The sequence below is a fragment of the Gnatocerus cornutus genome, chromosome 1 (assembly GCF_029298725.1).
Source record: "Gnatocerus cornutus isolate USDA-ARS CGAHR chromosome 1, icGnaCorn1.1, whole genome shotgun sequence".
In the NCBI taxonomy this organism is placed as follows: domain Eukaryota; kingdom Metazoa; phylum Arthropoda; class Insecta; order Coleoptera; family Tenebrionidae; genus Gnatocerus; species Gnatocerus cornutus.
In genome coordinates this window covers 27786413-27812579 of record NC_142233.1, presented here as the reverse complement: position 1 = coordinate 27812579, position 26167 = coordinate 27786413, and the positions used below count along the sequence as shown (strand labels likewise).

General features: G+C 31.5%; 1 protein-coding gene across 1 annotated transcript; it reads right to left on the bottom strand.

The window, feature by feature from the left end:
- Positions 1-7: 7 nt before the first annotated feature.
- amon (prohormone processing protease amontillado) lies at positions 8-23484 on the bottom strand. Its single transcript, XM_088035676.1, has 12 exons — positions 23285-23484; positions 15322-15426; positions 9321-9567; positions 6670-6707; positions 6542-6618; positions 5419-5507; positions 2655-2830; positions 2387-2599; positions 1812-1912; positions 1459-1692; positions 453-735; positions 8-400 (listed from the first exon to the last, which is right to left on the bottom strand). The coding sequence occupies exons 1-12, from the start codon at positions 23450-23452 to the stop codon at positions 239-241; spliced, it is 1893 nt and encodes a 630-aa protein (XP_087891802.1). The 5' UTR covers positions 23453-23484; the 3' UTR covers positions 8-238.
- Between the last annotated feature and the right edge of the window lie 2683 nt (positions 23485-26167).

The window sequence follows — 26167 nt, the reverse complement described above, 5'->3', positions numbered from 1 at the left end:
ACAATAATTTTGTTGATATCATATACTTATTTAAAGTATAATCACATGCTTATATTACAGTACAGTTAGAGATTGATGGATTTTTAATATTGGTATATTTCTACTTTCTACTAAAAAATATATTAATCTTTATCAAATTCAACAAATAGCATTGTAGGTCAATCCCGTACATCGTTTGGAAATATATTTGTCAACCCATAAAATAAATGTAGAAAGAATAGAACAGGAATGTCACAGATTACATTTTCATTCGATTTTCATGAGCCTTTTTTACTATAGCAAGCTTAGAATGAGGATCTAAAACTGATAGTTCTGTGTAAGGTGGTTCTCTTGTGCCGTGGAGCATCAGAGTCCATTCTTTAACAAATCCCGTTTGGGGCATCTGCGAATTGAAACTTGCCTGCGAAATAAAAGTGTAAAGATTTTTGAAACCCACAGAAAGAAATCATTACCTCGAGCAACCAGGTACCTTGGGGATACTCTCCCCATGTGTGGGTTGTCATGAAAGGCCACTTTGTAAAACCGTCTCTGGAGTCGTCGTCGTTTTGGCGTTTACTCAAAATCATGGATCTTGTGCCCATTGGGGATGTTAAAAATAGTTCTAGGTCGCCACGTCGGCTTGCGTTTACCGTCAGGACGGCTTGCACGTGCTCCAAGTAGCGCACTTCGGTGTTCTCGTCCTGACAGGCGTTGGTGGTGATTTTCATTATCAGGGACTTCGAGGAGGGGACTTTTCTGGAAGAAAATGACATCTTTCACTGTTTTGGATTAGGTAATATAACAGACATTTGTGTAATCAGAGGCAGAGGTATGGAGTTCCGCACGAGTGAGAAAACGTCGTCTAATTCCATGAATAACAACTTCGTCAAAAATTAAATTTGCATATTAAGCAGATATTTACATAAACTTCTCATATTCGAGGTGGAAAAATTGCGTACTTTCCGAAAATAACTTCGGTAATAAAATCGTTGATTTGCACAAACCTTGTTACATAAGAAGTACTTGAAAGAATACTTTTTAAATAATTCTTAACGCGGTAAGGGCTGAACCCTTTTTTCATCGTAGTTCATGAGAAAGATGAATAAAACTTTCTGGTAGAATAATCTTGTAGTCTTTGCATTTATTTGCTTTAGGAGCACTCATAAAATTTAACTTAAGCGCATACATTCACATCGATTTTATTCTAGGCTACAAAAATTCCAAAACAAAGAACATCGTAGAAAATAAAAAACTTAATTCCCTTAAACTAGAATGTTGAATTGAATTGGATGGGATTTTTACGTGCCTTTGGAGAAATGCAGTGGATTGAGCTCTGATTAAATCAGAGAAACGTACGAAGAGGAGGAACATTCCGTACGATATAAATTTGACTAATGTCTGTTTAAAATTGCATAACAGTACAGGATAGAATGTTATTTTAGTTCCTTGTATTCAATTTAATTTAAAACCGTCACTTACAGAACTTCAGTAACTGATCCCGCTTCACAATGAAACCGCGGAGGAACAGTTTTCCACTGTTTAGCAAGAGCAACCATCGCTCCCGCATCCAAAACCCCGAATCCAAAGAGATGGTTAAACTCTAATCCAACCCCATTCATCGTCCAATGGAATCGACCTTTGGCATCAAAGAGCGAGTTTCTTTTAGACGTCAAAACAGTCAAATGTTGGACGTCTCTCCATGTTAAATTGTTGCTGAAAAAACATTCCTAATTAAACCGTTGCCGCAAGGGAGAAGCTGTTTATTTCTGATAAATCTTTTAATTAGGATAGTCAATTAAAGCGGCACAAATGTATTTTATTTCGCTACTTACTTAGCTTCCAAAGCTAGCGCGAATACACCTGCTGCCTCGGGGGCAGCTGCGGATGTTCCAGAGTGCGTTGTCGTACATTTTCCGTATAAATCCGTCGTTGCCTGAGAGAAAAGTCAATTAATTTTGTGCAGTTGGATTAAAAATAATTTCTTTGAGATGGGCGAGACGGAAGCGAAATATTTCCACTTCCGCTTGATAATTGAAATTTTTTGTAGGAAGCTAGTTTTTATTTTCAAGCGAAACACATTTTTAAGATGACTAAATTGTTGCGAGAGTGGCAAAGCGTTTTCTTGAAACGGAGCTTTTAAATTTTAAATGAATGTTAAGTGCGACTGTAACAAGCTCGTTCGTGGAATTTTACTTATTAATGCAAAGCAGACTCTGACAGGCAACAGATAATACTTGACTATTATTGGACATTGCAATAAATGTAAAACTGCAGAGTTTGATACAAAATTGAATTTTATTAAGCTTCAACTGGTTAGTAAATTGCATTTTCTTTTCACCTTGTGACAAAATTTCACCTTACGCAGAAATTGTTTAAATTTTAATTAGAACGCTGCTGGGTAACTTACCACTCCGGTGTTAGGATCCTTCGCCCCATTACTAAACGTCGAAGCCAGCGTAGACGAGCAACTTTCATCATAATGCGCATTTTGTCCATCATTGATAGCACTATTTATGCTAATGGTCCACATGCTGGCTGCATAACCATCGCAGTTACAGTCGTCATCTTCTCCTCCGTCTCCACTTGCCCAGACATAAATGTTTCCCAACCCATTACGTCCCTTATGGAAATCGTTTGTGAAAATATAAAACGACGCTTGCGTTGTGTTTTATTACCTCATTTACACCTCTTACGATAGCTCGCATTGTTGCATTTCTTGGCCCGTCGACGGTTTTTCCATCATCTGTTGGGCCCCACGAAGCGCTGTAGATATCGATAAGTCCTGGTTCATGGCCCATTGAGTTGGCCTCGATTAAGTCAGTCATGTAGGGTTGATCAAGCATTCGGATGCCTATAAGGAAAAGGGAAAGGCTATAAGGCTGCATTATTCAGAAGCTATTGGAAAAGTCCGTTTAAATTCACAAGCACTCGCAGGGATTTTTCAAGGATGCCTAAATCTGGAGCATTTAGAATCGAATGAATTGTAAAAAGGTTAATTTGTAGTTAATGCCCTTATTGTAGATTATTTTTTATATATTTATTTAATTACAAGTTAGGCAACGAATGCCCTTAAATCTAGGATAAAAAAATAATGTAAAAATGAATAACTGTCTCTACGGTAGAAAAACCAAACCAGAGAATTTTTGAAAGAAGCCAAAAAATGTCTTCAAAACCTAAAAAATATGAATAAATCTACAGGGTGTTTTTGAAATGCATGGAGAAATTTTTTGTGCTATTCCAGAAGGAGTATGAAGTATGAAAAACCAATTTTAGGTCAAAAACTGACAAGGTATAATTAACCCCAATCCACGAACTTTCTACACTACTGGCAAAAAACGCACCTGGAATGGCTTGTTTCCAAAGCAACCAGCAACTTGAGTTTCTTATTTTTTAAAATCAGTTGCGCACAAGCAAATTTATTGAAATTTTTGTGTAATTTTAACTCGAAAACGACAAGACTTTTACTATAACTTTTTTCTCTTAATAGGCTCAAATTGTGTCAAGGCATTACTACACGCTTTTTGTAGACGCATTTCAAAAACTTCAAAAACACCCTGTATGATTTAAATACTAAAAATTTTTAGATTTCACATTCTGGGAACTTTCATTTGAGAGCTGCAGTCTTTTATAGGTTTTAATCTTCTTCCTTTTTTGGTATATATTACAAATTGAGATAAAAATTGAATTAAAAAAGTTTAAAAGGTCTGTAGAAATATATGTAAAAGACCTGAAGAATTAAAAAAATACAAACGAAAATAACTCAAATATTCATTAAGTTCAAGGCAACAAATGTAGTGCACAATCGAACACTTTAAACCTTCAAAAAAAAGATCAAAAGAAGAATTCGCATAATCTAAAAAATCAATAATTTAAATTTTATCTAACAAGAGGTGTCTATAATAAAAAAAATAAAAAAAGTTTAAAAAATCTATAATAGAATAAGTATGGCTAAAGCTTTCAAAAATATTCAAAAATATTAATGCTGACGTTTAGATCTAATTGTGAAATTTTAAATTATGGGAAGATAAACTATCGATTTTGAAATTTGGAATAATAAAATTTATACTCGTATCTAGGAAAGATATGAATAAAAACATTTAAGAACTTAATGATAAAATCCGTTAATTTATAGTTTTTTAAATTTGTCAAGATACAGAAAGCTGGATTGCAGAATTTAATCTGAAAAAATTTTTAACATTTATAAATGAAAGTTATTAAGATGAAAATTATTTGAATAGTTCAAGTTTGATTAGGACACTCAGAGAACTTGCAACTATTTAATGTAACTTTAATGTAACTGTTCCAATTTGTCTCTGTTATTAATTTAACCAACATTCCATTCCAGCAAAAAACAACAAAACAATAAGAAATGACAGTTTTAATTAAAACTAATTGGTTTTAATGCCTGATAAGTATTTATAAAAAAAATTGAATTTCTGAGTTGATAAAATAATAAATTTAATTTTGACAAGATTTTAGTTAAATCTTCATTGCTGAGGATCTAACATTAAAAAAACTTAATTTATTTTTTTAGTTTATTGTCTTGTTGGTATAAATACTTAAAAATAACATTGTAATAAGATCTAAAGTCTATTAATATTTGATTGAGATAGAATCTAGAGACAGACAATAGTTCTCTATTAAACGCCCCCAAACCGAATGAAATCGATTGAAAATTAAAAAAGTTACGAGTAGGAAAATTATTTCAAATTTTAATTTTTAAATCGCCCTGCTGGAAATTGTAAAACGGTCCGTGTATTGTTTATTTTTAATTTTAAGTGATTTCCAATTATCTCTACAGAATACGCATGTTACACAATCAGAATATTTCAATTTTCATAACGGTTGAAAGTATGCCAGGGGAGAGGAAAAAATACAAATCTAAATAAATGTGAGAGACAAACATTAATTCGACAATATTTAAAGAGCAACTGATTTCTTGACGAGTGTTTTAAGACTAAAATATGATTGCTTATTTACTTAAGAAAGTGAAACTAAACAAAATTGCAAAATTCCATGATTCTGTTTGCATGTAATTTAACTAATTGACAATTCTTGAATACGTCTGAGGGACCAACTGCAATTATTATATCTTCAATATTTTTGGCGTTGCCACCCAATTTACCTCTTAGTTTAATTCCCAAAGACATGAAATGAATTGCTAAAATTTAAATCCGAAATCTTTCCTGCTTGCTACTAAGATCAGTTCAATTTTTCTGATCATTATTTTTAAAAGAAATACGGAAGCTATTGCTTCCGGAATGAAAGCTATCATTTATTACCAGGCGCCAAGGATTTCAATTCGATTAGTTGATTGGGTCAATATTTAAGACTTAAGACGCGCTTAACAACCCACGCTTCAATATAACTACGATTTACCATTAAACTTAAGGAGATTGCATTAGAAATAAACAAACTAATTCAAATCAAACTACTAACCTGCGATTTTTGAGTCGTAGGCAACTCCAACACCGCAGATGCCATTATCTCGGGCAGCTGCTACTTCTCCTGCACATCTTGTTCCGTGACTGAAATGGATTTTATTAGCACAGTATTTTTGTTAAAATGTGGGATATCTCAAGTAGTAATAAAAAGAAAAAAGTATGTCAGATTACGTTCTTTTGGATGAAGAGAATAGGCATTATTTCAGACTTCTGCTAGTGTCGTCGTACATTTGGTGTAGACGAGAGTTTAAAAGCTTTGGAGAATTTATATAACTTTGTTAGAAATTCAATTAGAGGTGGAAGTTGTTATTGAGCAGTGATTCTATTTAGAGTCGGTTGAAATAACTGGGGTTCAGTCCCAAGTTACGTATAACGATTTTTATGACATAATTATAATTATTAAACAGTAACATCCGTGTTATCACATTTGGGATTTACTTTGTGTGCGTTGACATAATTAACTCGATAATTCAAGCAGAAAATACGAAAATGGCTTGCTGTAGCGTGAAAGTTTAAATTGTGAAACCACCAACATGGATTTAATATTTAATAAAAGTTTTTATAACTTAGATTATGACGATACTGTGCTTGACGTAGAACTTGTTATCGTAAAAGCGAGTTTTTTAATCTCTAATTAGAAATTTAAATGTTGCAAATACCTACTACAGGTTGAAAACAATTTTATTTTGATTTTTGTAAATCCAATTATATTCAATAACAAGATCATGCGTATTTAAATTACTATTCACCCTAAAAACAATGAGTAGTTATCTAAATCTTACAAAATTACTGTTTGCTTTACGCGCTTTTAGTATTTTTTACCGCTTCGATAAACGATTTCAAAAACAAATATTTCATGTGAAGTGTTTATTTTCTCATCCTAGAGCTTATAAAACACATACCCGATTATGTAAAAATTGGGATTAAACAGGCAATATAACCAAAGTGCACGTTATTTCCATGTTACATTAAATCGATTTTACGTCACTTCCACGCTCAGCAAAATATGCATAATGAAAACTAAACATGTAAAATATCAGCATGAAAATTTATTTCTGACAGATTTCTTTCAGCATCCACCGACTTCGAGTAATTGTGTTACGGCAATAAAAACTTACCTGTTAAACCAGTCATCTGTGTAGCGAGGATAAGGATAAGGATCGTTACTGCTAAAATCGTAGCTAGCTTTCGCGTTCTGCAAAACGTTACAATGACCTTTGGCTAAAATGACATGTTTTATACTCACGTAATTGTATTTTAAATCGGGATGCATGTAGTCGACTCCTGTAAAAAAGGTTTGTTAAGTTTTAGTGGTTTCGCGTTTATTTTCCTTGTGTTAGACAAGCTGCTTCATTTAGAGCGGTTGGCTGCACTTATTTTGGAGATAAAAGTGAAATTTTATGTGTTCTGTTTTGTTCGTGCTCTTCTACAGTTATGAACAATAAAAGTAGAAAACAAAATGTGTGTTTTTATTAATTTTGGCCTTTTTAATATTTCACAAAATTGGATTGTGTCTAAACAAGATTATTTATTGAATTTCAAACCTAATTGGCAATGATGTGTAATCAAATGAAGCTTTATAATGCACACAGTTTTAACCAAATTTGTAAATAAATTTGCAATTATTGAATGATTGATTTTCTATGACGTGTCTAATTAATAATAATTAATCTAGACTCTATTCGTTGTATTGTAGACTGATATATCAACTTCGTTGTCTGTATAAACTCCACGTTTTCTGCTTTAAAACCAATAGAAAATGTATAAAAAGATTATGCGCTCTTAAGGAGTTATTTGTTCCTGAAAGCTAAAAATACTAGACAAAACAGTTCCTTAACAAAAACCGATTTAAAAACATCAATTTGCTCGACTCTGCTTGCAGTAAACCAAACTGTCGTCCTCGTCTTAAACCTTTACGTATTGTTTAACTGGAAAACGACTTAACTCTTATTGAAGTTAGTAATAAGACTTTTTTCGTGCTATAAGTTTCATTCTCTTTTTGATTCTGATCAAACTTGTAATTAATTGCATTATTATCGACAGAATGACTCGAGTGAACTTCCGTTTGAACGAAAGGAATTTATTCCTTTTTTGCACCACAAGGATTGAGGAGGTAGACGATATTTCCAATAAATTTTTAGCGAGTGTCTTTACAAGTTTCGACAACTTCAGAGAGTCAGATATTACTGCTAATAACGCTTCTTGTTGTAAGTTTGAACAATTTAAAAGTTGGGTTTGAGATTATACGCTTCACAAGTTTTCGAACAAAAAAAATCTTCTGACGCGAATTTTTTCTTTACTAAAAATTTATAGCTCAAGTAGAGTAAGAGTTTATTTGTTGGTATTTAGACATAAAGGAAATTGCAATATAATTTCCTTTTATGGATTTCATGTTGTAGATTTTAAGTGAAAGTTATGTACCATGCGTGGGTATTATCAATGTGATTTTGTTATTTTAATAAAAACGAATGCTTATAATCTGGCACGTCATGTTTGCCTTTTTATTAAAGGTAATACATTGCAGAAAATATTTAAGGATAAAGTTTCCGAAACATGCGGCATTTTCCCATTTTACTTTAACTTACGCAAAAACGGTATAAAATTACATGAAAATTTGTGCTGAAGCTTCGAGCTTGTTAAGGGGGAAATTCGAGATGACGAAATTAACGTTTTGTTTGTTCTTATATCAAATTCAAGTTTGATGTTAATTTTTATAATAATCACAAAATGACACAACACAGTTAATTTTTTTTGTTTTATTTTCAAAGTCAAACACTTTGAATACATATTTCGGTATGTGCCTCCGACGAAAATATTGCATTCAGAACACATTAAGAAAATTAGTCTGTTTTGTATGAGGCAAAATTGGAAAACTGACAACGCTTCTAGTCAAATTGCTGATTTTTTGTTTTGTTTCTAAAATCTTACGCTCGAGCAACTGCAATAAAGATAGGAATTATTACGATAAAAGCGAAAATTTACGATTTAGAAAAATTTAATCTTTACTCATAGAAACGAGATTATTCCTTTTACATTGCAAAAATATCTAAGTCCGTGATTTTCTGTTCTTACAGATTAAGATTACAGGAAGTGCATCTCATTTAATTCTTACTGTGGACGTGCTTTTTACAGAACCATTTAATTCCAGAATCACATATTAAATTTATTTTGTTCAGTGATGTGAAACTTTGCCCGGCGCATCCACCATTTCTGCACTATTAAATTTACTTTGACTGCTTGCTAAAGTTAAATTTTGAAGAATTGGCTATTTTACACTATTATTAGAAAAGTTCTTAAAGTATTTAATAACGTAGGAATATGTAATTTAACTTTTTCAAATACCATCTTTGTTCGCTTTATGAATACTATCTCTAACACAAAAAGGAAGCCAAAGAATGTTTGTTTGACTCTGCCGGTACAGTTCAAGAACAAAAGTTTAATTAAAAGAAGTGCTTTGAAAATTCCCTGTGGTTTTATTAAATATCTTTATGAAAATTTATTTGGACCAGCATTAAATAAATAATTTTGTACAAAAAGCGTATGTTTGGATTGAAAAAAATGTAATATTTGATAAAGGAGTAAATGTATAAATGTATACATAATCAATTGGACATTGTACTTTTTAGGAAATTACGTATGAATAATTTATGAACTGTTTTACATTCAGTTTCTGGTAATTTTTGTTTCAATTCGAGCAGTGAAAGACACCAATAAAATTTTATTGTGTTCGTAAAATTATTCTTAATGTTAGAGATACCCCTCATTTGTGGGATATATTTTCGTGACATTGACAAATGTTTGCACAACAACCAAAATCAATATGAGCGATTTTCCTTCGATTGATCGAACTTGTCAGCTACAACTCCATGTTATTATAAATAAATAAAAATAACTTGCCGTCATCCATTATAGCTGTAGTAATATTTTTGCCTGTCACTCCTTGAGCCCATGCTGCTTCTACGTTCAGGTCTAATTTGGCTTTTCCACCGTTCTGACCAGTATTCTTCAGATACCATTGGAATGGAAAATACGGATCAGTTGGATCTTTGTGTGGTTCTATATTTCTCACGAGGTTTTCTACTTTTAGTGGTTTATATCCTCTTTTCACTCGAATAAAACCTGGCTGTTGGATAGCCGTATGAATCTGAAAAGAAAAGGAAATGTTGAAGCAATTTTACGAGATCCAGCGAACATATTGAAAATTTGATTAGAAAGTCTCGTATATTTGCGACTGTGAGATAGAATCGCCCGGTGTTAGCAAAAAAACTTTAATAAGTGGCTTTCTCTAAAAACTCAAGACTTATACTCTATATCACAGTTAAGACAAAGTTTGTTTCATACAAAAAACCGAGAATCTGATTTATTTGATTTATGTATGTTCCAACTTTATTTCCGTTTTTATGGCTTAAGAATGATAATCCCTGACCTTTAATTATTCATTTTCGATGTTTTGTTCTGCACTTTGTTAACGATATTAAAATGTGCTAGTAAAAAATCAATTTAATTTAATCGTTTTCTCGTTGGCGCTGTTTTATTGGAGTTGGAAACTTTGGCACTTTCTATTCTATTCAACTTCGTTCTGTGACATTTGACAGAGTTTTTAACATTGTTAAATAGCGAAACAGAATTAGAATTTTAAAGCAAAGGAAGCAAAATGGGCAGCTGGTAATGTTTTACTGATGTAAACATAATTAAGTTAATGTCGCTAAATAAACTCGTACTCTAAAAACTAAACAATGAGACTGAAGGAAATGATGAAAATTCAACTTTTTTTGTCTTGCAAAGTTAGGCATATTGATTTCGTGTATTTTTTACATCTTACGCTAAAGTTGACATTACGAGATTTTTCTCACTGAGATCTCAAGATGTGAGGTTCAAAGAAGATTAAATAAATGCGTGGATAGCTGGAGGAGCTGAATATTTTGTGAAAACGTTATCTATATCAAAGAACTCTTACAGAGCAATAAATTATTTGATTTATACATAAAGAAAGGTACTTCTTTATATTCGTCTGAAAGAAAGTTTGTAGGTATCTTTTCATAAGTAATTTATTGTAGATTATTACAGTCCGATTTGTTAAATTAAATTGAAAACATAAATTATTTTGTTTCTAGAATTATTAAACGTTGTTTTGTAATAATTACGACTTAATTCTCGTCACCTAATTAGCAATTAAGGTTTGCTTGCGAACATGACAAAAGAACATGCTATTACTGATATTAGCGTCTTGTGCGAAACCTTATGAGAGTAAGTCTTTGGTAAGTCAAATTATTGCGTGTTAATTAATAAAGTAATTTAATAACTACGCATTAATGGGTACGACATAGTTTAAAAATTCCGCCAATCACTTATCTGATATTATACCAATTATTATAAACAGATTATATTTTTATTGATTACTTTTATTGTACTGAGAACAATATTAAATTGGATCGTAATTATCAGTAAGAGCAAAAAAAGTTAAAATGCAGATTTTTGATAAGACGGAAAAATTGGGCGCTCATAATGGTCTCGAATACCTTTCGTTAGCCAAATTGGAATTCGAGACCAATTATTAGTGATTATCAGTGAAATTTTTGCTAAAATATAAAGTATAGAAATGGGTCGAGATAAAAAATACTAAAGATAAGATTCCAGTATAGATATCAGCTTCGAGAAGTTTGAGAAAGATTGCGGCACAATGGCGGTATTGATAGGAATTAGGTAAGCTAAAAGTGAGCCAAAAGTAAGCTGAATTCACAAAGTGCGGAAAGTGCCAAATTTTGCACTAGTGAAAGTGTCAATGCACGAGGCGCCAGCCGAGTGTTGATATCTCACGAGTACAAGAAAGTCACTTCTCGACGTGTTATGCACACTATTTTTCTTCGATGCTCTTTCTAAAACAAACCATGAGTTTCGACTGTAGTCTATTTCTTAATTATTTTAAACGACTATTTAAAAAAAGATAAATGAATATATCCGCACAGGTCGGTCAAAATTGACTTATGTCAGAAACGACCTAAGCAATTCTTAATAAAAGCCAAAATGTTCGTTCGCTCGTTCTCCAAGACTAAATAACAAAATAGCCAAGAAGAATGTAATATGTTTCGACTGGAAGCATAAGAAGACGGCAGTTTGCGTGGTGCTAGTGGATCGCCAAGTCGTGGTGACAGGAAAATCGCGAAAATTAATGCGACGGATCTTGTCGCACGGGTTCTAGGCAACGATCGTTATTTGGTGAGTGACATACTAGGGCGGAAAGATCCAGACGCGCTTTTAACTCTGTCGTTTTCGCAGATACTTTAAAATGATGATGGGGGCTAGAGACAACTTTGAACTTGAAGAAGAGGATCAAGAAGACGATGATTAAACTTGGAGTAATATTGTTTAAGCTTTAAATATTTAAGTTTTTTTTTAAATACTGCCGTTTGATTTTTAAGACTTTTTTTATTTTAGGTGATTGTTAGTACTTGATTAAGTAGTTTTTTTACTTACAATTAAATTAAGTCTTGAAATTTAACAATTTAAAAAAATAATAATCACATAAGCTAAATAATTCTTTCTCCAACACCACCCTCTTACCTTTAGGAGCCGCATTAAGTAATTCGCTTCTATTGAAAATTTATTTTCTTGGCATCATCAGCTCCTTTTGGTACTTATTCCGCATGCAAGCTTTTATCATATTTAATCAGTTTAGTTCTCATGAACGATCCTTCTTTTCAAGGTTGGCAACCTTCTGACGAGCCTCTATTAAAATTGAAGATTTCTGCTAGCCACAACACGACCGCTTATTTACAATTTTGGAAGAAGCTTGTCTGTGGAGGTTTCTTAATTAATTTTCGTCTTGCGTCAAAAGATATAAATCGTACGAATAGATGAAGGGCAGCGCCTATTCCTGCGTCACAGAATAGTTTTGTCACTATATTTTGAAGACTAATTTTCAAGGAACAAAGGGCGCATTTGGGTGGTAGCGTGCGCTTCTTTCTTTTCACATTAACATGGGGCTTTATTGACCTGTTTTTATAAATTACTTTCCGTTCTAGTTAGCTCGGAGTATAGATCGGAGAAAATAAGTTGATTATAGATAGATTGCAGAAGAGACTCAATTCAGTATTTTTTAGCTGACTTCGACAGAAATCATTTCTTATTTTTACATTGTTTTAATAACCGCAAGCAAATTCTGAAACTATTTAGATAAAAAAATTTCAGGGATTATGTGTGCAACAATTTCACGAGCTTAATTATAAATTGGTTTCATACACGATTTTACACTTGAATTAATATAATTACATACTCAGAATCGATTTTGTTGGGAGTTTAATAACAGTCCTTAAAATCGAACTGTGTCGTTGCCAAGTTTTTTCTTTAGGTTTAGGAGTAGTGGCAAAAATCGAATCGTAAATCACAGAAACGGCAATTTATATTGCGTGGCATTAAAAAGCAGGTCTTTTATTTTTATTATTCGTAGGCGTGGAAACCTTCTTAACAATTTTTTAGTTCTCCAACCTTTTTTTGTGATAACCATTTGAATTAAAAGAAAAATGTCACAAAGAAGATTGTGGTATATTTTGTAATTTAATGGAAATGATTCAGGGATTTAATATGAAAAAGATAAAGGACGACTTGAAAAGTTCTCATCAATTTAATTGCACTGTATAGCAATGCTCGTTATGAGTTGCTTGTTTAATTAGAGTAGTTCATTTTGTCAATTAAAAAAACGGAAATTACTTTTTATTGTCTTTTTAATTGTATCATATTGTTGGATAACATTTGTCCCAGTTTGAAATGTACCAGATATTAAGTGACATTTATTGTTCACCTGAAAATGTCCAGTTTAATTTCATTGTAATCGAAACCTGATTACAATTTACTGGCATAGAAGACAATCCACGCTCTACATTCCGAGGATGAGTGTCATTGGAACAAAATTTGAAGTCACACAAAACTAAAACTACATTTACTGAACTTTAAAACTTCGTGCGAATTCTACCATATTCTGGCGCAAAGCAGCTTTCATCTTCAAAGAGTTGTCAACTTAATCGGAAAGCTTTATGAAGGTGACTTGAGACAATTTTTAAAGTTTTTTCATCTTAAAAGCTGATTCTTTTGTCTATGTTAGAGTTTTCAAATTTTAAATATAAAATTTCCAGACTCAGGACTATGTGTTGGGATAAAACAGTAGATTTTGTTATACGGCACAAAAGTGGTACTGTTTGTCGAGCAATTAACACTCTTTCGGTTTTAAAAAATACGCAGAAAAAAGGAAAACAAGTACGAAAAAATACAAAATGTGACAAATATTGTTAGCTTTTTCATAAAAAAAAATATACTTACGAAGACCAGTTTATTAGTGTTTATGGTCCAAGCGTTGAAACGTTGAAATAGTATATTAAAAAACAAGTTTTATAAAACGTGTATTAAAATACGACTCCAGATTGCTTATTGAATCTTTTTTTTTAAATTTTGTTATAGTAACGAACCTATTAGCGCATTTAATGCGAAAACAGTTTCTTAAGGCACTCAAAGCGAATGCAGAAATAAGCCTGTTACCACAGCAAATTGGGAAAATAGTTTTTTCTGGCAACCTGGACTTGTGTTTAACACACGGTTTATAAAACTGGGTTTTAATATACTATTTTATTTGCCTAATATAGGTCCAAACTCGAACAAAGTAATTTTTTTTATTAGATAGCTACCAGTAACGTTCGTCACCTGGGAAATCCGCTTATTTGCGACTTCTGTATTTTGGTCGGCTTCTAAAGTGAAAAATTTTGTTCTTGGTTTTAAATTTTTATAATTTGATTTTTTTAAAAAGTATGCCCAATAGAGTAACGTCAGCAAATGTTATTACATTAGCTATAAAACTCCCAGAGAAATGAAAATTAAAAAGAATGTTAAAATTTTTGGTCGGCTCTAAACTGAGAAAAAAACTGTTTTTTGTTTTAAATTTTAGTAATTTCACGTGTTTGAATCAGTGTGTTCGAAGGATTAACTTCTAAACTGGCCAAATCTCAAATAGATTTGTAATTTTGGTTTTGTATTGCTGTCTGCAGGTGCCTGTTTTCTCTGGGTCACGAGTTTTGGGACACTTTGTATAATTTTGTTAAGATGTCGAGCCAGACGACAATCAAATGCAACACAAAATAAACGTTTCACTGATAACTTTACAAAGTATTCAGGCAGCTGCTTAAAATGTATTTTGGGTTGCATTGCGATCTTGTCAGGCTCGTTATCTTATGTAAATAGCCCTGTTGTATATTTCTACTGAATCATAGATGTTTTCTAATGAAAATAGATCAAACTAAGTTGCAGTTTTAAGTCACCTCCGCTTACGACATTACAAAAGAATGAACGTATTTTTGGCCCAGCAACACGCATTTTGTTTGAAGATCCAATTTTCCAGTCAACGAACTCGCAATAGCCAAATTTTTACTGCTAAAAATGTGACGTTGACGAACAGAACAATGTTTCGAATTTAAAGAGACATTTTCCCAATAAACACTGTTTTACATTTTACTAACTATATAAATAGTCTGTTTAACAGATAAACATGTTCTATCACGAGTTCGTCAGGCACACAAACCTGATAAATGATTAGATCTGAATACTGAATAATTAAAATACGTGTTAACATTATAATTTCGGAGAGAACAGGTGCACAACGGAACGGGGATTTCCACAATGCAATCACATCCTGTTCAAGCTTGACACGCTACTTCGAGAAAAGCTTTCACATCTATGGGCTCAACTTTGAGTTTAAAAATTTCTGATTGCGGTGTGACAAAGCTGCTGGCACGCCAATTGCTTTATCTCTCTTATGAACATCTTTGAATATAAAACTCGACACGCGTTCTTTATTACACGATTTTAAGAGATTAGAATCTATCAGATTAGTTTTATTGAAGCTTTTTAAACTTACCAGTGGGTCTACTTTTAGCTTCCTCATGTGCGGTATACTTCTTTTGGTTCTGGCAAGAGGGATTGCGTGGTTTATAAAATGGTACTCTTTCTTCGATCCTAAGACCTGCAAAACAAACGAATTTTAGCAATTAGGAGCAGCAAGGATTTTAATGAATTTGATTTGCTTAGATGTTTGCTTTCTGGTATTTTTCTAAAGTCGCTCAGTCAACTCAATCATTTCGAAGCTTGGGTAAACAGCTTAGGTCGTAGCGAAAAGTATAAATATTGATGAAGGTGTTGAAGAAAATCTACAACGAAGTGAAACCCAATTTAAATGTGGCAGTGACACAAATTGAAAGATAAATTGAAGCAGATATTTAAAATTGATCCTCAGACGAAAATGTGCAAGGAATCTGTGTACAAAGCCGGAGAAAATTGAGCTTTTTTTCGAGTCTACTAACTTTATTTCATCGTCATAGAGAGACCCTAAAATTAACATCATATTAAACCCACCACTTAACGTCACGAACACTATTAATCTTAGGCAAAATCGTTTAATTTTCATTGTAATATGAGCTTGCACACAAATTTAGTTGGCCTATGTTGAAACCTTTGCAAAAGGGAGAGACGAAGAGTCTAGACCAGACTTCAGAGACAGTAACAAATGTAAGCTTGACTGTGGTTGGAGCTGAGAGCTTTTATGATAGTAAATGAGGACAACTGTCGAGAGCATATGTTCTGAAATTTTGTTCTACATATTTTAAGGGTGCAATGGAATTACAAGATTACACATGTAGTGCAACACAAACGAAAGAATTTTTTGTCATCTAAATGAATTGGATCAAAACAGTGAAACGATGTTCGATCGATAGGAAGTAAAAGGCAGCTTTAATTTATAGTAACAAAGAGAAATTATGAATGAAAATCATGAAGCACCTTCACAACAGTTAAACGATTTGATAACTTTAGTAAACGTTATGGTTTCATATCATGTAAATTTTTAGACAAACTGATACAATATGTGAGCGAGCTTTCGCTATAAGCAGTTCGCGGTAGGACTGTACATAATTTTTATACTACTTTTTCTATAATTATTTTGTTTTTATTACAAAAAAATTGTAATGTTATCTAATGCATTTTTCCGTTTTAGATTCTTAAAAAATCTGCTTATCCTCGGTGAAATGCTAATTGTCGTTTTCGAAGACAGCAGTATAAACATTGTATTTATATAGGAGTAATTCATTTGTAGTATCATCACGTTGCAAATAATGTAAACAATAAAACAATTAACTCATAAAAATTACAAACCCGATTTGCCACAATCGCATTGTATTTAATTGATTGTGGCATATTCCAATAAACTTCGTTATTTCATTATCAATTTATGGTCAATATAACCGTGGCATCACGACACTGAAACGAAATATCTAGTGAAATCAGTTGCGTGTGGGTAGTTTATACGTATGTGCATACACCATTAAAAGCACATATAAAAAAGACAGCTAATTTCTCTCTGTTCGTCGAATCGATGATTGCCATTTTCAAATGTGTTGATTCTGCTTACAAGTCTCCTCACTCACATTAATAATAATTGACGTCAAGCTCAACACCCACTAGAAATAAATTCATTTCGGCATGATAATGTAAACAGGCAATCAAGCAAAAATGATTTCATAGACACCATTATTAGAGAGACTTTCTCATTTTACGGTTCTCTCAACGGATTATGAAAGTTTGGCCTGCTATGATGTTCCCTTAAATTACAATAAATCCTTACGGATTAGAACAGGAAAGTGGCGAAACTGCTTTGAAGTCGTGAAATTATAGGTACGTGTGTCTCAAATTTCTGATAATCTAAACAGAAATAAGATGTAATATAACTCTCAAAGAGGCGTTAAATTATACATGGAATCATGTTAGCAACCAGAATAGATAAGATACAGGAAATGTTGGAATAACTATAATTTGATGACGTACAGATAATTATGAATGAAAGTATTGCGTAAATTCGTCGAATGACGTCATTCGTCCATTCAATCAATGGCAGAACTGCAAGCTATTCGAATGATTTTCGTTGAATATGGGACGGACATTCCGGAAAGATTTTTTTACAGTATAGATTTAGAATGATTTATAAGTGCTCAAACTCAAATATAGCAATGTATTTCTAATTTTGATATGAATTTAACCTGTGCCGGGTAATCTGAATTAAATGACAGATGGATTTGATTAATTTAGTATCGATTGGTGGCTGCAGGAAACCGCACAAAATTTATGTTGAAATAAAGGTTAAACAGTGCTCGCTGTAATTTGCTTTTGGTTAAGTTAAATCGAAACTAAAATGCTTTTCCCAACGGATTTCACTAAATACGGAAGTTTACATTCTTTTAACTTTAGTAAGTTTAAATTGTTTACAAAACGTATTAAAAAATCTACGATAATTCTTGTTAAAGGTGAAATTTAAAAAAAAAAAATGTGTTTAGTAAAATGTTATTTCGTATTTCTATTTTTCCGTAATTACAGGTTTTACTATTGAAAAAGTGACTCAATAAACCTGAATAATAATGACATTATAATATAATATTGCAAAATATGCAAGTTTTTAAATGTTCAAAAATATGTACGGCGATACAGTATTTAAATCCTCCATTTTTTAAAGTTAGCATGTTTCAATTTTTTTTAAATATTTGTTTTAGATTTTGATTTCTTAAATCTTCCAAATTCTTAATTTTTTTTATAAATTTTATTAGATGAATAAATAAATTTTCTCCTTCGTCTTGCAACTTGCAACGTTTCTTAAATTCTTTTGATTCTTTTGATCTTTTTAGTTTTTACAAGCCTTATTATTTTTTGTAGAATTATTAATATTGTTCAGATCCCCCGTTTTTTATTGTTTTTTATATATTCAATTGCTTGAATACTCCGGATTTTTTTAAGTTTGTAATATAACTAAACAGTAAAATATTCCGAAACTTAGTATTCGGAGAATTTTGGAGTTCCAAAAGTTTTCCTTTTTATTTTCTTTTTCAAGTATTAAATTCTTTTGGATGTGTTGGATTTTTTACTTTTACACTTAGTATTCCTGAGACATTATGTTTGGCTTTGGGTGTTTCCAATTCTCAAAATTTTTGATTTTTTACACTTCAGAAACTGAAGAAAACTTAAATTTTATAAATCTGAATATTTTACGAGTAAACAAGTAGTTTTAGAAAAAGAAACCTTTGAAAATTGCTTCAGATCATTCGTTTTCAATCTTATATTTTTATTTTGTATTCTCTAATTGACTAATCTCGTGTCCTTAGGTCTTCAGATCTTTAATTCTTAGGTTCTCGTATTAATTGCTTAGATAAATTTAGTTTTTTTATTTTCTCAGTACTTTTGATATTTCCGAAATTTAATTATTTTATACTAAAAACTGTTGTGTTAAACATCTTTAATTAAAAGAATTGGTCTACATAAAATAAAAGGTTTAAGAATTTCAAACCATCGTAATTAAAATGTAAATGTAAAAAATTCGAAATCGAGAAGTCAAAGGTTTAAAAATGTTTTATTTAATAATTATAATAATATATTAAAACACGGAGTTTCATAAGGCAATTTTTTAGGCACGAATCCAAGTTTATAAAACGAGCGGCAAAGCCGCGAGTTTTATAATGGATGAGTGCCTAAATGGCCTTATGAACGAGGTTTTTATATTATTTTTCCTAATTTGTTCTTGTAACAGAGCTATTTTCGCTATTTTCCAATTCGTTTTCAGTGCTAGAATATCCATTTCGATACGGAATGTTAGAATAGCTTTGTTTTAATACAAATTAGGAAAAAACTTTTCACTAGTGGACTGCAAAATTATTCTGTTACAAAACAGAAAGTTAAGCTAATTAAAAGTTAGTTGCAATTAAAACATGCTTCTCATTTTTGTCACTAATGAATTATTTTAATTAAATCACCCTGTCTTTGTTAAACAGCTACTTCGCGCTCTTTCCGCGTTCAGTTCGATTTTTGTATTCATTATCCTTTTCAATCCTAGAGTGGTTTCCAGTGGTCTTGTTCTGAATTTAAATGTGAGCTCTACTTCTTGGTTCTGCATTGGTGGAAATGCAAATTGCTCGAATAACGAACGAAGAGTATTTCGGGAATGCGAAAGTAAAGGCACAAGAAAATTGTTATCATTGTAAATAGACAGAAATGTTAACGTTGAAGAATAACATGCTTGGAGTGAGAAGAGAGCAATTAAAAACGAATATTTTATTGCTATTTCCGCTTGGTTTCATTAATCTGCGCCACTATAAATATCATTATTCTGTTATTAGCATTAAAATTTATAACTATGGCTATTACTATAAACTATAATTTATCATTTACTATCATTGTTGTAACGGTCCGTCTGTGCTTATAATAGTCGTTACATTTTATGCAACAATTTATCATCGGATGAAATTAAACAAGAAACACAAACCAAACGCATTACGTTGGTGGCTCAATTCTCATCATTTATTCTGAGAATTAATTCCCTGTCCTTTTTTTATCCACACAGATAAAAACGAGCTTTACAGAAGTGAAATTCTAACACAAAATTATTGCTTGCCAATATAACGTCCATTTATAATCTTTTCCAAAGCTAAAAAATAAACTCCTTTGACAGCTCCAGATTAAACGAAAATATGAAAAATGCCACAGATAAGAGCATTAAATATTTTTTGCTCGAATTAAGGACAGCAGAAATCGTGTCGGTTGTCCCTAACGTCTTGGACGTTGAGGAGCTTATTTTGTTGTGCTTTTTTATTGATGAGGAAGAAATAACATCAAGTGACATTTACTTTATCGTCATTTCTAACGCCGTTTGTTCCACGTCATCCTCTAAGCAAATATTGCCCAGTCTATAAAAACAAACCTAAGAGAATATCAAATCTTTTTTCATCAAGTGAGTTTTTCTGATACGAAAGTTGAAAAATCTTCAGGGAAATGTGCAAATATTGATGCTTAAGGACAACTTCTGGACTTTTGCTTGTTAGGCATAATAGTAGTTGTTAAAAATTCGTGTTTTAGAGATGTGAATAGAATTTAAGAGACACCCTTTCAGTCGTCGCTTAATCGATTTTGATATAAATTGTAGGATAGAACAGCATTAAAATTTCTGGTTCTCAATATATCTATTGTAAACGTAAACTGAAAACCGAAAATCGTCTTATGAAAGACTGAAGTTTATGAACTTTTCCAAGCACACCAAAAGACAGACTTTTGGACTGCAAAATTAACAGCATTTAAATTTCCTCACCCAAAAAAAGAATACAGCCGTTTAAGAAGGATTAGCAGTTGTGTCGATTGACAGTAAAAACCATGAAAAAAGATAATTTCCAGAATGTCCATCAAAGAGAAGCTCATTATTTCAAATTCACAGCGAGAGCACTTCAAAGAAATTTTAATGGAATTACGCTAAAAACATTTCGTTACACATTGCGCTACGATTCGAACGTCATTAATTTCAGTGTCTACCAACAACACGAAATTTCACACATCACAAACAGGGCTAAACTGCTGTAAAGAACATCTCCATATCTCGTTGGAGATAAATAGGCAATTTGTCTGTGTTAACTCAACTATCTAAACGGTATTTGTGAAAAAATAAATCGGAACTTTGCTATTGATGTTAACAGTGTGAAGTTTAGTAAAGCTGTAAAGCACACATAAAATTTGCTGAAAACGTGCGAAATTTTATTAAATGCAAGGCCTATGATATCGTGTTTGGCAAAACTTAAAATTGGGTTGCTTCGTAATGCAAATACTGAACCGAGCTTATTTTATGTGTAAGTATCATGTGATCGAATAAAAACGGTGTCGAAGCACGGTATGGAATTGAAATGAGCTGGCAGCCCCCTTGTCTGGCTATTGAGTCTGACATAAAATTATATTGTTAAAATAGAAAAATTTATGGAGCTGAAGCTTTAAAATTGGCAATAAAACCTTCTAAAAATTTTAGGAGTTTCAATATTGAAATCCGAAGAAGTAGAAATGCTCTAGACGTCAGACCTTATAATATTTTATTATAGGTTTTGTGAAATGCTTCTGAGACTCTTTGACATTATGTATATTGTAGCAAATGAAAACTTTATGTGCTTTTATTAATTCATATAGACTTTCGATTCTAAACTTTAGCTTATTACCGAAAAGAAAAATAAAATTTTAATACTTCATTTGGTAGGAAATTTAGGGATATGCTAATTTATAATTAATAAACCTAGAGCTTAAATTTGTAAACAAGACGTTGCAATAATTTTTATACAAGGTTATTTTTAAAGACAAAAATTAAAAATTTGCACAAGCTTATAATTTTGTTTTTAGCGCTTCCGCAATTTTTCATGGTATTGTGGAAGTTTTATGTTGCTAGTTGGTATCATTGCATAAATGTCAGGTGTTCCAATGACTTTTGAAAATAATAAGGTAAACTGATTAATTAAAGTTACACCAAAATTGATCAGAAACACGAAATTCTGACATTTAATTTTAAATTGTTTCTAAATAAATCTTCCTAAATTATTTGATGCCGTTTTGAATTTACACCTGGAAATTGATTTTAAAAAGAATATTTTCCAGCTAGTGAAATAAATCACTATTTTATCACCGAAAGTTTAGCGTCGCGACGACGACGTCTGGAAAATGCATTTTTTAACGATTTTTGAGTTATCGGTAAACATTTTTTTTTTTGGCGAGTTCTAGAGTTTGATCAACTGTAAGCGTATGCAAATTTTCAAATTTTAGTTTAAAATTAAAGACAATTTTAGGGGTAGCCCCACACTGTACTAACTTAAAAAAGTGATTTAATTTTGTAGAACCTTGCATCAAGTTACTATTTAATTGGCGCATTCACCATTTTTACAGTAAGTAACTTAAAACTTTTTGTTGACAAATAAGATTTATAAGATTTCTCATTTATGTGCTTACAAAGAGCTCATTTTATCAAGATGAAACTTCTGACAAAAATATTTGCTTCGTCTAAACATATTTTTTCCATTTCAATTTGTTGTGATTTCAAATATTTATGGTATCTTTGTAAAGAGGTAAAATAAAATACACAAACCCATTTAATATAAGGAAGCTTTTATCAAAGATGATACATTTTAATTATATATTGGTATATTAAACTTTATCCGCCCATGTCTGGAAAATTTATGTTTTTTATCCTCCATTTTAGTGCACGTATTTGAAGAATTTCTCAACTTGTGCTTAAATAAGACAACAAAATAGACTCATCATATTATAAAATTGGTAGAAAATTGAAATATGTAAATAGTACCCCTTTAAATTTTAAAGCTAATGTTAAAGTCATTGATAGAATGACTTATCGTAAAGCGTGTTTTCCGGCGACGGCCATTTTTTAAAGGTTTCAACTTTCATATTTCGTCTTCCCTGCTGATTCTTATTTTTTTTTTAAATAAAAATATGTAATTTAATAATTAAGTAAAAACATTATGTGTGTAATTTCCAATTATTTGCATTTTTGTGTAGTGTTTAATGAGAATATGCTTTTTTCAACGTCTTTCTTAGTAAAATTGAGTTTTTCTTGAGAAAATACCATTTTAAATAGTAAAAGTAAAGTGAACATTTCTTGAATTTGAAATCAGATTATTGGCACCTAAAGGAGCTTTAGAATACGTGCTCTTCTTTAGATTCTCGGAGAAATACGAATATTTCTGTTATTGCAGACTAAAACTAAGTTTTTTTTATTAACGTAAAGATAATATTTGAATTGTCACTTGGTTATTCCATGCATTTTAACAAGAAATATATTGCTTAGAAATAAAAATCCAAAACAAAACCAAAAGTGTTGAAGATCGCTTAGCAAGCGATTATTAAACACAATTTAACTACAGTCTCTGAACGAAACCATCAACTCCAATAACCAATCGTTTCATTTTTATTTAACACCGATACAAGAAGATACAATCATATTGTCAGAAGAAACAGCTGTTTTTCAGAATACATACCGGTCCCATGTTGACAAAGCCGTGCTTCTCAGCCACCGCGTGTGCTTCTTGCTGGTCGACATCACGGCGAAATCTAACGAGGAATGAATTGCTGAAGAGGTCAGCAGCAGATGAGAGGCCAAAAATCGAAACAAAAAGCAGCAGAAGTTGCCTCCAAGAAAGAGGCATCGTCAGGTCACAGCTGCAAGTACTCGACTGACGCCGACGGCGACGCTTGCGACGCGCAACTCATTTGACGTCACGTGCATCGATTTTACCAAACACGCGCTATTACTATTTTACATCAATTGATGGATTTTGATATCAGAATATTATGTGGACTTTGGAAGCAAAGCGTTAGGGACAAAATTTAATCATTAGTACCTGTATTTTCACTTAGGGTGAAAGGATATTTGGTCCTGAGCAAGCTTTTTATTTCGTAAATTAAGAAAACCTGGAAAACTGAAGAAATTATAGCAGTCAGCCTTTTCTATTCTTTCATTTATTTTTGTTGAGCTGAAGTTCTCTAATTCTGCTTTTCATGAAACTGAAATTATTGCTTTTACAGGGACTAAACTGAAAAGTTATTATTGTGAGATTAAAACTTTCCTCGCGTAAACGCAGCAAAACTGTTTAATACCTTTCTGTTATTTTGTTTGGTTTATACGAATAACAAATCCAATTTTACTTTGGCTTTGAACAGGTAACAAAGTTGTTTCAGTACATGATGTTGCTATGTACACATAGCTTACTCCAGGATAAGGTCTAAAATTGAATAGCTAATGTAAATTAGTTTAAGTTAGACCAAAGTTGCCTAAACTATATGAACATCATTGATAAAACGGGACCTTCACTCGTGTTGACTGTTTGTGCGTGTTACCACTAAAGCTTGTGACGTTACAAGTAAATAAATTTTGCGCGTTCTTTCCATTACTTTTATTGCTCTTCAATCTAGGAACAGATACACTTTTGGCCATTACCAGGCGCGTCCTATTTCGCAGAGGTAATTCAATATATTTCGAAAAAAGATGGAGCTTTTTATTGATTTAACTACAAACTGAGTCCCATTTTGTGTTCGACGAAAAAAAGGGAGTTTTATAACGTTTTTTGTAAACTTTAGGAATATCTAAATGTTAAATCAGAGGGGATTCCAAACGCAAGTTAAAAAATTCTGTGTTTGGTTTCCACTTACCAATGTAAATATTTTTCTGCTTGAGATATGTCGCTGTTTTTAGAGAAGTAGATAAGTTAATTTTAGGTTGAAAGTGATGATTAGTGTTTGCAGCGGGGCGTAATTTATATACCTCCCTAGGGGATTAATAACTTTAACTTGGTTTTTCATTTCTCTCAGCTCCCTGAGAGAGATCTCTTTTGCACCTTACTTGAGCTGGTTTTCTTTACAGGCTAAAAGGATTCCGGCAGAGCAAAAATGGTTTAAGCGAATGGCGTGGAATTAGTTTATTAAAAGTAAATTTGATACAAAGAATTAATATTCAGATGAAAAAAGAACGAAGAAGTGAAGTTATTAATTTAGGATTTAATAACATACGGAAGAAGAAAAGAATAAAATGTAAATTGACAGATAAAAAATATGAAAGATAATAAGAAACTATTAAAAAGATTAATTTTTTTCATTCTAACTTGAAAATTAGCGTAAAAGGAAACATAAAAAGCTATCGAAAAAAAAAAGTTCATAAATTTGAAATAAGAAATGGAGGCTAAAAAATGATTTAAACGATTAAAGAATAAACAGAAGACAAAAACAAAGAAAAACGGATAAAATTTCAACCAACACAGAAATAATAAGAAATACTTAATTTTTGCACGAATTCTATATCAAAATTTGTGTCGTCGGTTCTAGTGACACTGATAAAATTTGAGGAAGTCACTACTTGTAATGTATTTATTAATAATTGTACTAAATTGCAAAATTTTAGAGCAAAAGATACACATTTTAGAATTTTGTTATTGTACGCAAACAAAGAATTTCTGTGTATATGTAATATTATTTTAAAAGCTTTTGTGTTATCTTTACATAAATCAAATATGATGTTTTAGATGTGGAATAAAGAAAATAAAATTTTTTGAGGTGATAAAATTAGACCAGAAGTTTGATAACAGAAAGAAATAAAATAATTTAAAAGCAAATTATTTTGTGAAATGAAATGTTCAGAAAAACGTACAGGCGATTCAAAAAATTATGATTTTGTTATTTCTGCTAAACAAAGTGCATTATTTTTAATTTTTTATGCAATTTTACTGAAGACGTGTTTAACTGATTTTATAGCATTTAAATATGATTTTTAAAATATTCTGACAAAAAGGTTTTCCGTAAAAAATGTTTAAATGAGTTTTTTAAAACCGTAATAGTAGGTATGTAGGTACGTACATACACGTGGAGTTTGTCTATCCAAATTACTAATCCAACTTTAAATATTTTATTAGTTTTGTTTAAATAATTTAGAGAATATTAACACACAAATTTTATTTATTAATGAATATGCGGCAATCATATCAGTTTTCTGGAAAAGATTAAGTGTTACGTGATTGAGTTAAATAACCAACGCCTAATCTTCATTTTCTCTGTTTACTATTATTAAAAGATTTGCAAAAGATTTCTTTGTCTGAGCAAAATGGACTATATAACAACAAAAGTATTAAAGAGTCATATTTTCGTTTACCAGGAAAGAATAATGAAATAATAATATTTTATAGACCAAAACAGCTTAATTTAATGTACGAAAGATTAAGATTCGAGCAAATTTTAAATAAAAGTGCTCTTTCACTGACAATTAACATCAATGTTTTAACTGTTGGCGAACTGTTGACAGGTTAGTTAAAAAACATTTTTATTTTGTAATTTAGGCTCAAGTGAATTCTGTTTTCCAGGGATTTATTTTCATA